At 40.4% G+C, this 17,709-nt stretch overlaps 2 protein-coding genes across 8 annotated transcripts in view; both read left to right on the top strand.

The window, feature by feature from the left end:
- Nucleotides 1–11,721, top strand: part of LOC133632630 (spermatid perinuclear RNA-binding protein-like) — a 56,999-nt gene extending 45,278 nt beyond the window's left edge. For all 7 annotated transcript variants that reach the window (XM_062025168.1, XM_062025167.1, XM_062025163.1 and 4 more), the window contains 8 exons: nt 80–154; nt 2,040–2,248; nt 3,856–3,978; nt 5,692–5,826; nt 5,975–6,115; nt 8,596–8,719; nt 8,779–8,829; nt 10,304–11,721. In XM_062025168.1, coding sequence (XP_061881152.1) covers nt 80–154; nt 2,040–2,248; nt 3,856–3,978; nt 5,692–5,826; nt 5,975–6,115; nt 8,596–8,719; nt 8,779–8,829; nt 10,304–10,392 — 947 coding nt within the window. In that variant the 3' untranslated portion in view covers nt 10,393–11,721. The remainder of the gene's footprint in view (nt 1–79; nt 155–2,039; nt 2,249–3,855; nt 3,979–5,691; nt 5,827–5,974; nt 6,116–8,595; nt 8,720–8,778; nt 8,830–10,303) is intronic.
- A 239-nt stretch (nt 11,722–11,960) lies between these two features.
- On the top strand, nt 11,961–17,174 carry LOC133631907 (uncharacterized). Its single transcript, XM_062024089.1, has 2 exons — nt 11,961–12,758; nt 13,081–17,174. The coding sequence occupies exon 2, from the start codon at nt 14,224–14,226 to the stop codon at nt 16,471–16,473; it is 2,250 nt and encodes a 749-aa protein (XP_061880073.1). The 5' UTR covers nt 11,961–12,758; nt 13,081–14,223; the 3' UTR covers nt 16,474–17,174.
- Nucleotides 17,175–17,709: the final 535 nt, after the last annotated feature.

Here is a 17,709-nt window from a genome sequence, read left to right as displayed (position 1 = left end):
GTGTGTGTGTGTGTGTGTGTGTGTGTGTGTGTGTGTGTGTGTGTGTTTGCCTACACACGTCTAACGTCGCCATTTACAGGCAGCCGTCGGAAGCGAGTCCGCGGCGCCGAAGACGACAACCCCGAAGACGGAGACCTGATGAAGAGGATGAGAGGTACAGGTGGTCTACTTCCTGTGGCACACTCAACTTAACAGGACTACTTCCTGTCTCCAACAACACGCCACAGTATACACGCTGCTGCCATCTAGCGTCCTGGAAGTGCAACTGCACTGCTATGTAATACTTGTAAGAGTACTATAATGAAATGAATCAAATGATTAAATGTAATTAATTAATGACATGTAATTATGTAAAGATTTATTTAATTCTTATGTACTTGATTACGGCGAGTCAAATGGGACAAATTAAACAAATATTTAAGTAAATCCTTATGGTAAATAAAGTTGACAAATTTAATTAATATATTCAATTAAATATGGCGGGTCAGATGGGACAAATAGAATAAATACATCTTTATGTAATTACTTAAATTAATAATAATAATTACACGAATAAATAATTTTATTTTATTTTTTAAATATATATATATATATATATATTTTAAAATGTGTTTTATTTGATTAAATATGGACATACTGTAATTGTGGTGAAATAATTAAATTTACTTTTTACATTAAATAAATGTATGACCCATTTAATAACACATGTATTTAATTAATTAATAATACGTATTTAATTAACTAATGACACATGTATTTAATTAATTAAAGATGTATTTATTTATTTATTGACTAGATGTTTTAATCGTTAAGTGTTAATTAGTAGTGACGTTTTAGAGGCTCGTTGGAAGATAGAAGTGTAAACAAGTCACGTGGCCTTCAGTCACATGACCAAACAGACGCCCTGCTAATTGTCACCTTAGTTGAGACGGTCGCCCCCGGCAACGCTCGTCTGCTAAAGGGCAATTAGACACACGCGCACACACACACACACACGTACACACACACACATGTACATATGTACACGCGTACACACACACTTGTACACGCACACATTTACACACACATGTACACACGTACACACACACACATGTACACACGTACACACACACATGTACACACGTACACACACACTTGTACACACACACATGTACACACACACATGTACACACGTACACACACACATGTACACACACACACATGTACACACGCACACACACATATATGTACACACTCGTACACACACACATGTACACACGTACACACACTAACACACACATGTACACACGTACACACAGTAACACACACACAAGTCACGTGACCTTCAGTCACATGACTAAACAGACGCTCTGCTAATTGTCACCTTAGTTGAGACGGTCGCCCCCGGCAACACTCGTCTGCTAAAGGGCAATTAGACACACGCGCACACACACACACACACACACGTACAAACACACACACACACACATGTACACACGTACACACACACTTGTACACATACACATGTACACACGTACACACACACACTTGTACACACATACACACACACATGTACACACGTACACACACACATGTACACTCACATGTACACACACATGTACACACATGTACACACACACAAGTACACTCGTACACACACTAACACACACATGTACACACACTAACACAGTAACACACACACACATGTACACACACTAACACACATGTACACACCTACACACACACATGTACACACATGTACACACACACAAGTACACTCGTACACACACTAACACACACATGTACACACACTAACACAGTAACACACACACACATGTACACACACTAACACACATGTACACACCTACACACACACACACACACATGTACACGCGTACACACACACACATGTACACGCCTACACACACACAAGTACACGCGTACACACACACATGTACACACTAACACACACGTACACACAAACACACACATGTACACACACACACGCAAACACACACACTGGTCATGGTGGTCCGAGGTGACGGTGTTGTGGTCCTCAGTGCTGGACTGGAGGATGGCGGACCCCAACCACCCCATGAACGCCCTCATGCGCCTGAACCAGGTCCAGCCGGGCCTCCAGTACCGCCTGCTGTCCCAGTCCGGCCCGGTCCACGCGCCCGTCTTCACCATGGCCGTGCAGGTCCAGGGACACGTCTACCGGGCCAGCGGGACCTCCAAGAGGAGCGCCAAGCTGCAGGTGGCCCTCAAGGTGAGTCATTGATTGATTGACTGAGACTTTTATTAGTAGATTGCACAGTACAGTACATGTTCCGTACAATTGACCACTAAATGGTAACACCCCAATAAGTTTTTCAATTTGTTTAAGTCGGGGTCCACTTACATTGATTCATGATACAGATATATACTATCATCTTAATACAGTCATCACACAAGTTAATAATCATCAGAGTATATACATTGAATTATTTACATTATTTACAATCCGCGGTGTGGGATGAGGAGGGGGGTGGGGAGTTAGGTTTGGTTGGTATCAACACTTCAGTCATCAACAATTGCATCATCAGAGAAATGGACATTGGAACAGTGTAGGTCTGACTTGGTAGGATATGAACAGCAAGCAGTGGACATCGAGAGAGAGATCAGAAAGAATAAGTATCTACATTTGATTATTTACATTTGATTATTAACAATCCGGGGAGGTGGGATGTGGTGGGGGAAGGGTGTTAGTTTAGGGTTTTAGTTGCCTGGAGGTGTTCTTTTAGTGCGGTTTTGAAGGAGGATAGAGATGCACTTTCTTTTACACCTGTTGGGAGCGCATTCCACATTGGTGTGGCATAGAAAGAGAATGAGTTAAGACCTTTGTTAGATCGGAATCTGGGTTTAACGTGGTTAGTGGAGCTCCCCCTGGTGTTGTGGTTATGGCGGTCGTAGTAGTAGTTTGACATGTACTTCGGTATCAGGGAGGTGTAGCGGATTTTATAGACTAGGCTCAGTGCAAGTTGTTTAACTCTGTCCTCCACCTTGAGCCAGCCCACTTTGGAGAAGTGGGTAGCAGTGAGGTGTGATCAGGGGTGGAGGTCTAGAAGTAATCTGACTAGCTTGTTCTGGGATGTTTGGAGTCTAGATTTGAGGGTTTTGGAGGTGCTAGGGTACCAGGAGGTGCATGCGTAATCGAAAAAGGGTTGAATGAGAGTTCCCGCTAGAATCTTCATGGTGCTTTTGTTGACCAGAGAGGAGATTCTGTAGAGAAATCTTCTTCGTTGGTTGACCTTTTTGATTACCTTGGTTGCCATTTTATCACAGGAAAGGTAAGCCTCTAGAATGGAACCTAGGTAGGTGACCTCATCTTTCCTGGTGATAACAATGTCACCCACTTTTATAGTGAAGTCAATGACTTTCTTAAGGTTGACGTGGGACCCAAATAGGATGGATTCAGTTTTACCCAAGTGGATGAATAGCTTGTTGTCAGCGAGCCAGGTGCAAGTTCTACAGAGCTCAGCTCTGAGGATTTTCTCCACCTGTGACTTGTCCCTGTCTGATACCAGCAAGGCAGAGTCATCCGCAAACAAGAACAATTCACAGTCGCATGCTGATGACATGTCGTTTATGTATATTAGGACCAGTAAAGGCCCTAATATACTGCCTTGGGGGACTCCACAGCTTACTGAGAGGGGGGGGGGACACGGTGCCGTTCACCTCTACCACCTGTTCCCTCCCCTCCAAGTAAGATTGCATCCAGCTCCATGAGGTTTTGTTAAATCTGATTGCTCTGAGCTTATCCAACAGTATAGCGTGGTTAACGGGGCTTTTATTTTGCTGCGTCCTGGACCGGTGACGTCTGGACCTTCTCTTCAGGCGCTGCAGGCTCTGGGCTACGTGCCAAGCGGCGAGGCCGACTCGCTCAGTGCCGACGAGAAGTCTGACGGCGAAGGAAAGAACGACAGGATGTCCATCACGTCCTCCACCGACTCACAGGAAGTGAGGAACACACCAGAGAGCAGCTACATTCTGACTAGGAGCATGCTAGCATACACCTCATGCTAGCATGCTACAATGTCAACATATAAAATACATGCAAGATATGTATTATGCTAACAAGCTAGCATACGCATTGTGCTAGCATGCTACAATGTCAACATATAAAATACATGCTAAGCTATGTATTATGCTAACATGCTAGCATACGCATCGTGCTATCATGCTACAATGTCAACATATAAAATATATGCTAAGCTATGTATTATGCTAACATGCTAGCATACGCATCATGCTAGCATGCTACAATGTCAACATATAAAATACATGCAAGATATGTATTATGCTAACAAGCTAGCATACGCATTGTGCTAGCATGCTACAATGTCAACATATAAAATACATGCTAAGCTATGTATTATGCTAACATGCTAGCATACGCATCATGCTACAATGTCAACATATAAAATACATGCTAAGCTATGTATTATGCTAACATGCTAGCATACGCATCATGCTAGCATGCTACAATGTCAACATATAAAATACATGTTAACATTTGTATTATGCTAACAAGCTAGCATACGCATCATGCTAGCATGCTACAATGTCAACATATAAAATACATGCTAAGCTATGTATTATGCTAACATGGTAGCATATGCATCGTGCTAGCATGCTACAATGTCAACATATAAAATACATGCTAAGCTATGTATTATGCTAACATGGTAGCATATGCATCGTGCTAGCATGCTACAATGTCAACATATAAAATACATGCTAAGATATGTATTATGTTAACATGTTAGCATATGCATCGTGCTAGCATGCTACAATGTCAACATATAAAATACATGTTAACATTTGTATTATGCTAACAAGCTAGTATACGCTTCATGCTAGCATGCTACAATGTCAACATATAAAATACATGCTAACATTTGTATTATGCTAACAAGCTAGTATACGCATCATGCTTCCATGTTACAATGTCAACATATAAAATACATGTTAACATTTGTATTATGCTAACAAGCTAGTATACGCATCATGCTTGCATGTTACAATGTCAACATATAAAATACATGTTAACATTTGTATTATGCTAACAAGCTGGTATACGCATCATGCTAGCATGCTACAATGTCAACATATAAAATACATGCTAAGATATGTACTATGCTAACATGCTAGCATACACATCGGGCTAGCATGCTACAATGTCAACATATAAAATACATGTTAACATTTGTATTATGCTAACAAGCTAGTATACGCATCATGCTAGCATGCTACAATGTCAACATATAAAATACATGTTAACATTTGTATTATGCTAACAAGCTAGCATACACATCATGCTACAATGTCAACATATAAAATACATGTTAACATTTGTATTATGCTAACATGCTAGCATACACATCATGCTAGCATGCTACAATGTCAACACATAAATACATGCTAATATATGTATTATGCTAACATGGTAGCATATGCATCATACTAGCATGCTATAATGTCAACATATAAAATACATGTTAACATTTGTATTATGCTAACATGCTAGCATACACATCATGCTAGCATGCTACAATGTCAACATATAAAATACATGCTAAGATATGTATTATGCTAACATGCTAGCATACACATCATGCTACTAGATTTTACGAGGTGCGTCCTTCAATTTTTTGGATTTATCTGGTCCAGTCCAGAGCTCCGGGTCCCATGCTGACGGCGAGAGGGAAAAATCCAGTGATGGAGCTGAACGAAAAACGCCGCGGCCTCAAGTACAAGCTGGTCTCCGAGAGCGGCGGCAGCTACGACAAGCGCTTCATCATCGAGGTAGCGACGCTTCACGCCTTGGCCCGGCCGCGTGGTGACGTGACACGGGCGTGTGGTCACGTGACACAGCCGTGTGGTCACGTGACCCGGCCTCACGTGACACGGCCTCGTGGTCATGTGACACGGCCGTGTGGTCATGTCTCGCCAGGTGGAGGTGGACCAGCAGGTGTTCCGCGGCACGGGTCCCAACAAGAAGGCGGCCAAAGCCGGCGCCGCCATGGCCGCCATCAGCAGCCTGTTTGCCGGGTCCAAGTGTGCGGGCGCCAAGAAGAAGAGAGTCATCCCGCCGGTGAGTCAGCAGCCGCCATGACACCTTCAATATAAAGCTAATCCAAAATTGTATATTATTATTATTATGATGATGACGTCACACATGGTCCATGAAAGACAGTTACAACCATTCAGCAGTCAAAGAACGCCCCCTGGTGGCCAGTGGAGAGACAACATGGAGGCCACAATGGAACACAAAAGTCCAGCTAGTGCGCCCTCTGCTGGGCGCTCTCGTTGGCGGCCGTGTTAATTCAGCATCTCACAGAGACAATTGGCAATTTAGCGTAGCTTCCAAGGCTGCCATCCTGACAGATTTACAGCCGTTTTTAGAAAACGACCGCATAATTTAAGTTTATATTGTAGCCAAACATTTCCCTCGACACATAATGTCTTAAAAAAACATTTGTTTGTCATAGTTTTGGTTCATTTATTGTGTTTTGGCCACTTTTTAGATTCATGTCGAAGCGGCTCAGCAGTTTTGAATTGGCTTTACTGCTGTAGGAGATCATCTTTCCCAATGGACATATTAATCATTTTTATACCTTTTTTTGCCCACTTTAAACATTTTCTGGAACATATTTGATTGAAGCCAATTGTTATTGTCAATTTTTGTGTTTTTGTTTATTGTTTTTACATAATTTTTCAACATATAAAATACATGCTAAGATATGTATTATGCTAACAAGCTAGCATACACATCATGCTAGCATGCTATATTGTCAACATTAAAAATACATGCTAAGATATGTATTATGCTAACAAGCTAGCATACGCATCATGCTAGCATGCTACAATGTCAACATATAAAATACATGCTGAGATATGTCTTATGCTAACAAGCTAGCATGCGCATAATGCTAGCATGCTACGATATAACATAAAACACATGCTGAGAAATGTATTATGCTAACAAGCTAGCATACGCATCATGCTAGTGTGCTAAAATTTCAACATAAAATACATGTTAACATATGTATTATGCTAACAAGCTAGCATACGCGTCATGCTATCATGCTATATTGTCAACTTTAAAAATACATGCTGAGATATGTATTATGCTAGCATATGCATCATGCTAGCATGCTACGATATCAACATAAAAATACATGCTGAGATATGTATTATGCTAACAAGCTAGCATACGCGTCATGCTAGCATGCTATATTATCAACTTTAAAAATACATGCTGAGATATGTATTATGCTAACAAGCTAGCATACGCATCATGCTAGCATGCTATATTGTCAACATTAAAAATACATGCTAAGATATGTATTATGCTAACAAGCTAGCATACGCGTCATGCAAGCATGCTATGTTGTCAACTTTAAAAATACATGCTGAGAAATGTATTATGTTAACCAGCTAGCATAAGCATCATGCTAGTGTGCTACAATTTCAACATAAAATACATGTTAACATATATATTATGCTAACAAGCTAGCATACGCGTCATGCTAGCATGCTAACATATGTATTATGCTAACATGCTAGCATACACACTTTCTCCACTGACTGACAAATCAAAGGATGCGTCGGCCATTTTGATATTTTTCACCGTTAAAATGCAATTTCGGTAGAAATGTCGCGTAAATGCCGAAAAGCCAAAGCAGAATTGAGATGCTAACAGTTAGCACAATGGCCAGATCGTGTCAAGTAATAAAATATGAGCTAAAAAAAAAAAAAGCCAGGATGCTAACAGTACTATGGTAACAATAAAATGCTTATAGTTAGCGTTAGTGAAATATCAAAATATAACACTCAGGTGTACACCTGCTATATTACATTAAAAAGATCTAGCATGCTAATTTTAGCATGTTAATATGCTAACTAACATGCGTCAAGTAACAAAATATATTACTCTGAGGGGTGTACCTGGAAAATGTGTTTAAAATGCTAGCATGTTAACGTTAGCATGTTAATATGCTAACTGTAACATGCGTCAAGTAATAAAATATATTACTCTGAGGTGTGTACCTGAAACATGTGTTTAAAATGCTAGCATGCTAATCTTAGCATGTTAATATGCTAACTGTAACATGCCTCAAAGTAACAAGATAAATTACTCTGAGGTGTGTACCTGAAACATGTGTTTAAAATGCTAGCATGCTAATTTTAGCAAGTGAAATTGCAAAATGTAACATGCATCAAGTTAGTTAACAAAAAAAATGTCTCTAAGGTGTGTATCTGAAAAAGTGTTTAAAATGCTAGCATGCTAACTGTAACATGTGTCAAGTAACAAAATATATTACTCTGAGGGGTGTGCCTAGAAAATGTGTTTAAAACGTTAGCATGCTAACATTAGCGTGCCCAAAATACCAAGATAGGACTGTGGTGTAGACCTACAAAATTGGCTTTAAAGAAGCTAGCATGCTAACGTCAGCAGGCTAACAGGTTTCATTGGTCAAGTAACAAAATGAGTTAGCATGCTAATATTAGCATGCTAACGATTGTGCCATTAAAAGACTTAAGTATGTTTTACTTTGATGTTTGCCGCAGCCAAAGCGACCTATGACCTCGGTGCTGACGCTCCCGCCGCTCGCCGCTGGGCCCTTGCAGGTGTCCCTCATTCCCAGAGCGTCCTTCGCCAGCACGCCGCCCCCCCACGCATACATCCCTTCAGGTGGGCGCTATCTTGGTAGCAGCGGGCGCTACGTGCTAACACACCTGTTCTTCTCCTAGGCTTTGGTGCTCCGTTTGGCTTCAGCCCCGCCGGACCCCTCCCAGGATACGGTGCTGTACTACTGCACACACACACACACAAATACCACTTTTGACCCCACTACCACATTTGACCAACACCTTTGACCTGTACCCCCACTAGGACCTTTGACCTGTACCCCCATTACCACCTTTGAACCCCACTACCACCTTTGACCTGTACCCCCACTCGGACCTTTGACCTGTACCCCCACTACCACCTTTGACCTGTACCCCCACTACCACCTTTGACCTGTAGCCCCTCTGCCACATTTGATCTGTACCCCCACTACGACCTTTGACCTGTACCCCCTCTGCCACCTTTGACCTGTACCCCCACCTCACCTCACAGGAAGTGTTCACAGCCACACAGAAACCAACTTGTGTGTGATGTTTTTCATCCAAAAAGTCCTCTTTTCCATCTTCCATTGTAATATTTTATTTTATTGTAATTTTGTATTTTTATATTTATTTTTGTAATGTTTTATTTTATTTTATTTGTATATTTTTTTATTTACATCTTTTATTTTTATTTTTCTTTACCTTTTTTTTTTTTCTTCGTATTTTTAGTTCTTTTTATTGTATTTTGTTTTTCATCCATAAGCCTTCTTTTTGATCTTCCATTGTAATGTTTTGTTATATATTTTATTTAGTTTTTACTTTATTTATTTTTATTTAAAAACAATTATTTTAGTAATTTTATTTTTGTGTGTCATGTTTTTTCCTTAAGCCTTCTTTTCGACCCTCCATAGTAGTTTTTTTTATTGTATTTTGTTTTGTTATATTTTTGTTTTTTATATTTATTTTTGTAATGTTTTATTTAATTTGTATTTTATTTTATATTTATTAAATTTTTACTTCATTTAATTTTTATTTACTTTTTTAAACTTTTTTTTAGTATTTTTGTTTATTTTTATTGTGTTATGTTTTTTATCCTTAAGCCTTCTTTTCGATCGATATATTTATTTTATTTACTTTTTTATTTGTACATAATTTGGTTTGATTTATTAATATTATTTTTTATTTATTTCATTTGTTTATTTTATTTATTTTATTTTAGTATTTATTTTTTTATTTTGGGTCATGGTTTTTATCCATAAGCCTTCTCTTTGATCCTCTATTGTAACGTTTTATTTTATTTTATTTTTACTTTTATTAATCTTTATTTTTTATTTATTTTTAAAAAAATGTATTTAATTTTTTTTATTGTGTGTGATGTTTTTTATCCATAAGCCTTCTTATCGATCCTCCATTGTAAAATATAATTAAATTTGTTTTTTTATTTTGGGTTATTTTGATTATTATAATTTTTCTGTCATGTTTTCTTTGTGCTTATTTTCAACGTAAACGTGCAGCAAGAAAACAAAGTGAGGACGACATAAAACGCACAGTCAGCATTTCCAATAATAATGTCCAAGCCCACCCTACTGTTACCATGGAAACGGTCATTATTTTTGTCAGCCTGCGTGGTCACCATGGTTACAGTGTGCCCCGTGTGTGTGTGCAGGCCGTCTGTACCTGGATGGCGCCTTCTACCAGCCGCAGACTTTGGCCCCGCCCATCATCATCCACCTGGGCCCTCAGGACCTTTTCTGACAGACTCTGTCGCCACGGAGACGAAGGGGTTGAAAAACCAAAAGCAATAAGGAGGACGACGCCCCCTTTTTGTCACATGACCGTGTGGTAACTTTTTTGACTCAAAGCAATACTTCCAACATGTGAATAAATATTGTTACTGTTAGCGTGTTTAGAAAACTGTCACGTGGACTCGTGTAGTGCCGGGGGGCCAAAACTTCTTCCACTGAGGGCCACAAACTCACCAATCAAAAGATGCAAGGCCAATTTGCTAGTTTTCACCTCCAAACTCAGTACAAAATATATATTTGTTTCTTACAAAGGGTTAGAAAAATGCAATTTTTGGTCAAAAGTTTGTGAATGCTGAAGAGCTAAAGCGGAACCGAAATGCTAACAGTTAGCAATCTGGCCAGATAGCGTCAAGTAGCAAAAAATATGAGCTGAATTACCTAAAAAATACTAGCATGCTAACAGTACTATGCTAATAATAGCATGTTTACAGTTAGCATTAGTGAAACACCAAAATATCGGATATTGTGGTGTATACTTGTTAAATTAGCTTAAAAAGCTAGCATGCTAACAGTTAGCATGAGTGAAACACCAAAATGTAGGACATTGAGGTGTGTACCTGTTGAATTAACTTGAAAAGCTAGCATTCTAATATTGGCATGCTTACAGTTATAATTGGCGAAACACCAAAATATATGACGTTGAGGTGTGTACCTGTTAAATTAATTTTAAAAAAGGTAGCATGCTAATGTTAACATGCTTACAGTTAGCATTATTGAAACACCAACATTTTGACATTGAGGTGCGTACCTGTTTAATTAGCTTGAAAAGAAGCTAGCATACTAATATTAGCATGCTGACAGTTCTAATTGGCAAAACACCAAAATATATGACATTGAGGTGTGTACCTGTTAAAATAGCTTTAAAAAGGTAGCATGCTAATGTTAACATGCTTACAGTTAGCTTTAGTGAAACAACAAAATTTTGACATTGAGATGTGTACCTGTTTAATTAGCTTGAAAAAAGCTAGCATGCTAATATTAGCATACTTACAGTTCTAATTGGCAAAACACCAAAATATATGACATTGAGGTGTGTAACTGTTAAAATAGCTTAAAAAAGGTAGCATGCTAATGTTAACATGCTTACAGTTAGCATTAGTGAAACACTAAAATTTTGACATTGAGGTGCGTACCTGTTTAATTAGCTTGAAAAGAAGCTAGCATGCTTACAGTTATAATTAGCGAAACACCAAAATATATGACATTGTGTATATCTGTTAAGTTAGCTTAAAAAATGTAGCATGCTAGAAATAACATGCTTACAGTTGGCATTAGTGAAACACAAAAATATATGACATTGAGGTGTGTACCTGTTTAATTAGTCTAAAAAGCTAGCATGCTAATATTAAGATGCTTACAGTTAGCATTAGTGAAACAACAACATTTTGACATTCAGATGTGTACCTGTTTAATTAGCTTGAAAAAAGCTAACATGCTAATATTAGCATGCTTACAGTTCTAATTGGCAAAACACCAAAATATATGACATTGAGGTGTGTAACTGTTAAAAGAGCTTTAAAAAGGTAGCATGCTAATGTTAACATGCTTACAGTTAGCATTAGTGAAACACTAAAATTTTGACATTGAGGTGCGTACCTGTTTAATTAGCTTGAAAAGAAGCTAGCATGCTTACAGTTATAATTAGCGAAACACCAAAATATATGACATTGTGTATATCTGTTAAGTTAGCTTAAAAAATGTAGCATGCTAATAATAACATGCTTACAGTTGGCATTAGTGAAACACAAAAATATATGACATTGAGGTGTGTACCTGTTTAATTAGTCTAAAAAGCTAGCATGCTAATGTTAACATGCTAACAGTTGGCATTAGTGAAACCCCAAAATCTAGAACATTGAGGTGTGTACCTGTTAAATTGGCTTGAAAAGCTAGCATGCTGATATTAGCATGGTTACAGTTATAATTAGTGAAATACCAAAATATATGACATTGAGGTGTATATCTGTTAGCTTAAAAAAGATAGCATGCTAATTATATCATTCTGACAGTTGGCATTATTGAAATACCAAAATATACAACAATGAGGTGTGTACCTGTTTAATTAGCTAAAAAAAAAAAAAAAAAGCTAGCATCCTAATGATAACATGCTTACAGTTAGCATTAATGAAACACCAAAATATATGACTGAGGTGTATGCATGTTAAATTAGCTCAGAAAAAAACTAGCATGCTTACAGTTAGCATTAGTGAAATACCAAAATATATGACATTGAGGTGTGTACCTGTTAAATTAGCTTAAAAAAACTAGCATGCTTACAGTTAGCATTAGTGAAATACCAAAATATATGACACTGAGGTGTGTATCTGCTAAATTAGCTTCATTCGTCAAGTAACGAAATATTTGACATTGAGGCGTGTACCAGAAACATTTTTTTAAATGCTAGCATGCTAACGTTAACATGCACCATGTACCAAAATATGACTGAGGTGTATGCATGTTAAATTAGCTCGAAAAAAACTAGCATGCTTACAGTTAGCATTAGTGAAATACCAAAATACAGTATATGACATTGAAGTGTGTACCTGTTAAATAAGCTTTAAAAGCTAGCATGCTAATGTTAACATGCTAACAGTTAGCATGAATGAAACACCAAAATCTAGGACTATATGACACTGAGGTGTGTATCTGCTAAATTAGTTTCATTCGTCAAGTAACGAAATATTTGACATTGAGGCGTGTACCGGGCAAAAAAAATTTAAATGCTAGCATGCTAACGTTAACATGCATCATGTACCAAAATATGACTGAGGTGTATGCATGCTAAATTACCTCGAAAAAAAAAACTATCATGCTTACAGTTAGCATTAGTGAAATACCAAAATATATGACATTGTGGTGTGTACCTGTTAAATTAGCTTTAAAAGCTAGCATGCTAATGTTAACATGCCAACAGTTAGCATGAGTGAAACACCAAACTATATGACACTGTGGTGTGTACCTGCTAAATTAGCTTCATTCGTCAAGTAACAAAATATTTGACATTGAGGCGTGTACCGGAAAAAATTGTTTAAAATGCTAGCATGCTAACGTTAACATGCATCATGTACCAAAATATGACTGAGGTGTATGCATGCTAAATTACCTAAAAAAAACAACTAGCATGCTTACAGTTAGCATTAGTGAAATACCAAAATATATGACATTGTGGTGTGTACCTGTTAAATTAGCTTTAAAAGCTAGCATGCTAATGTTAACATGCCAACAGTTAGCATGAGTGAAACACCAAACTATATGACACTGAGGTGTGTACCTGCTAAATTAGCTTCATTCGTCAAGTAACAAAATATTTGACATTGAGGCGTGTACCGGAAAAAATTGTTTAAAATGCTAGCATGCTAACGTTAACATGCACCATGTACCAAACTAGCATGCTTACAGTTAGCATAATTGAAATACCAAAATATATGACATTGTTGTGTGTACCTGTTAAATTAGCTTAAAAAGCTAGCATGCTAATATTAGCATGGTTACAGTTATAATTAGTGAAATACCTAAATATATGACATTGAGGTGTATATCAGTTAGCTTAAAAAAGCTAGCATGCTAATTATATAATTCTGACAGTTGGCATTATTGAAATACCAAAATATACGACAATGAGGTGTGTACTTGTTTAATTAGCTAAAAAAAAAAGCTAGCATGCTAATGATAACATCGACGAGGAAAGAGAGCGGGCGCACTTGTCCGTCTTCGCGGACGGGGATTACGCACGCCTCTACAAGGCATCTTCCTCTTCAACGTCCGCTCACTTGCCAACAAGATGGACGAGCTAGCGTTGCTGATGAGAAGGAACAAGGACTTCTCCTCATCATGTGTGTTGTGTTTCACGGAGACTTGGCTGAGCGCAAGTGTCCCGGACAGCGCGCTTCAACTGGAGGGCTTTCATCTCCTCCGCGCGGACCGAGACGCGGCGCTCTCCGGCAAAAAAAGAGGCGGGGGACTATGCTTCTTTATCAACAATAGCTGGTGCACAGACGTGACTGTCATTTTTAGACACTGTTCTTCCTCTCTGGAATATTTATTCATCCACTGTAAGCCCTTTTACTCACCGCGTGAGATTGTTTCATTCATTCTCGTGGCTGTTTACATCCCGCCCGGCGCGGACGTGCGTGACGCTCAGCGCGCGCTCGCAGGACAGATCTTACATGTGGAACGGTCTTTTCCTGACTCTCTTGTTATCGTGCTTGGTGACTTTAACAAGGGAAATTTGAGCCAGGAATTACCAAAGTATAGACAGTTTATTAAATGCCCGACCAGAGAGGAGAACACGCTGGATCACTGCTGCACTACACTGAGCAAGGCTTTTCATGCAGTCCCGCGCGCTGCTCTTGGACTATCAGATCACGTGATGGTGCACTTAATCCCTTCATACAGACAGAGACTGAAACTGGCTAAACCTGTTATGGGGAACATTAAGTGTTTCACCGCCGAGTCTGTGGACGAGTTGCGTGCTTGTTGGGAAACGACAGACTGGGAGGCAATTGGAGCGGCCACGAACAATCTGGACGAGTATACGGAGACTGTGACCTCATACATACAGTTCAATGAGGCGCGCATCATTCCAACGCGCACCAGGGTTTGTTATAACAACGACAAGCCCTGGTTCACACCCAAGCTCCGACAGCTGCGCAAGAAGAAGGAGGCTGCGTGGAGAAGCGGGGACCGAAGTACATACAGAGAAGCGAAGTACCACTTCACCAGGGAAGTGGAGAAAGCTAAATCTGTGTACTCTAACCGTCTACAGGAACAGTTCCGCTCCAATGATTCTGCGGCAGTTTGGAGAGGTCTAAGGGCCCTTACGAACTATAAACCCAAAACCCCCCAGGCCCTGAATGACCGGACTCTCGCTCAGGGCCTCAACACACATTACTGTCGTCATGAACGGCCTTCAGCTCATCAAAGCCATGCTCCCCCCACCATCACCCTCCCCACCAATGCCAGCACATCATTAAAGGAGTTAAAGGACTCCAATGACATCACAGGACTCCAAAAACATCATAAGACTGTAAAGACCCTCTCCATCAAAGAAGAGGATGTACGCCGGCAGTTCTTGAAGCTGAATACGCGGAAGGCCCCCGGGCCGGATGGTGTCTCCCCCTCCACTCTCAGACACTGTGCGGACCAGCTGGCTCCTGTCTTCACTGACATTTTTAACACCTCTCTGGAGCTATGCCGCGTGCCGTCCTGCTTTAAGACCTCTACCATTGTCCCTGTCCCCAAGAAAGCACGGATCACAGGACTAAATGACTACAGGCCGGTCGCGCTGACGTCTGTGGTCATGAAGTCCTTTGAGCGCTTGGTCCTGCCCCACCTCAAGGACATCACCGCCCCCCTCCTGGACCCACTGCAGTTCGCCTACAGAGCCAACAGGTCTGTGGATGATGCAGTGAACCTGGCCCTCCACTTCATCCTGGACCATCTGGACTCCCCAGGAACCTACGCTAGGATCCTGTTTGTGGACTTCAGCTCTGCCTTCAACACCATCCTCCCTGGACTGCTACGAGACAAGCTCTACCAGCTCAGCGTGCCCAACTCCCTCTGCAGTTGGATTAATGACTTCCTGACAGACCGAAGACAGCACGTACGGCTGGGGAAGATTGTCTCGGACAGTCGAACCACAAACACTGGTACTCCTCAGGGCTGTGTACTCTCCCCCTGGCTCTTCTCCCTGTATACAAACTGCTGCACCTCCAGTCACCAATCCGTAAAACTGCTCAAGTTTGCGGATGACACCACCCTCATCGGGCTCATCTCGAATGGCGATGAGTCCGCCTACAGGAGAGAGGTGGACCGGCTGACGTCCTGGTGCAGCCTCAACAACCTGGAGCTGAACGCCCAGAAAACAGTGGAGATGATCATGGACTTCAGGAAAGTCACAGCCCCACCATCCCCCCTCACCCTGATTGACTCTACCACCCCCGTCCCCATTGTGGATTCCTTCCGTTTCTTGGGCACCACCATCACCCAGGACAGAAGGCCCAGCAGAGGATGTACTTCCTGCGGCAGCTGAGGAAACTTAAGGTGCCGACAGAGATGCTGGTGCAGTTTTACTCAGCCATCATAGAGTCCATCCTGACCTCCTCCATCACAGTGTGGTTCCCCGGCGCCACAGTCCAGGATAAGAATAGACTGCAGCGCATCGTACGTGCTGCTGAGAAGGTGATTGGCTGCAAGCTCCCATCCCTCCAGGACTTGTTCTCCTCCAGGACCAGGAGGCGTGTGGGTCGGATCACAGCTGACTCTTCTCACCCTGGACACACACTATTCTCCCCTCTCCCCTCAGGCAGGAGACTACGCTCAATCCAGACCCACACCTCCCGCCACCTGAACAGTTTTTTTCCCCTCGGCCATCAGGCAAATGAACAATAACTCCTAACAGCAGCTCCTTGAATTCCTTGAATCCCTTCTAAGTCTATCTGATAGCTCAGTCGCAGCTCTTTTTATACCAAATATGTGTTATATGTGTTTTATGTCGCACGTTTGCACCAAGAAAAATTCCTAGTTTGTGAACCCGTTCTCAAACAATGGCAATAAAACGATTCTGATTCTGATTACAGTCAGCATTAATGAAACACCAAAATATATGACTGAGGTGTATGCATGTTAAATTGGCTTAAAAATCTAGCATGCTAATGTTAACATGCTAACAGTTAGCATGAGTGAAACACCAAAATCTAGGTCATTGAGGTGTGTACCTGCAAAATTAACTAAAAAAATTCGCTAGAAAAGCTTGAATGCTAAAATGCTAACTGTAAAATGCGTCAAGTACCAAAATATATTACTCAAAGATGTCTAATTGAAAAATGTGTTTAAAATGCTAGCATGCTAACATTAGCATGCATCGAAAATCAAAATATGACTGAGGTGTATACCTATAAAATTACCTGGAAACAAGGCTAGCCTGCTAATAGCTATCATTCGTCAAGAAACAAAATATTTGACGCTGAGTTGTGTACTGGAAACATTTGTTTAATATGCTAAGATGCTAATATTAGCGTGCTAACGATTGTGAAAGTTAGCAAATGGCCCCCCGGCCGCACTTTGGACACCCCTGATCTAGTGCAGTGAAATATTGACCTTTTATCGTGGATATATTGTACATTTTATAAGTGTTGCTGTTTTTTATAACCCTTGGGCGAGTAGAACATCCGCCACGTCATAACGGATCTACATGCGGCCCACCTGTGCCCCCTAGTGGCCGCGGTTCATGCCTTCATGTTTGTGGAATAAAAATGGACTAAATATT

The sequence above is a fragment of the Entelurus aequoreus genome, linkage group LG17 (assembly GCF_033978785.1).
Source record: "Entelurus aequoreus isolate RoL-2023_Sb linkage group LG17, RoL_Eaeq_v1.1, whole genome shotgun sequence".
NCBI classification, from domain to species: domain Eukaryota; kingdom Metazoa; phylum Chordata; class Actinopteri; order Syngnathiformes; family Syngnathidae; genus Entelurus; species Entelurus aequoreus.
The sequence above is the reverse complement of the archived record's forward strand: the minus strand, read 5'-3'. Positions and strand labels throughout refer to the sequence as shown.

Bases quoted from the DNA above. Each gene is read 5' to 3' on its own strand.
- LOC133631907 (XM_062024089.1), top strand. From the start codon at position 14,224: ATGGACGAGCTAGCGTTGCTGATGAGAAGGAACAAGGACTTCTCCTCA.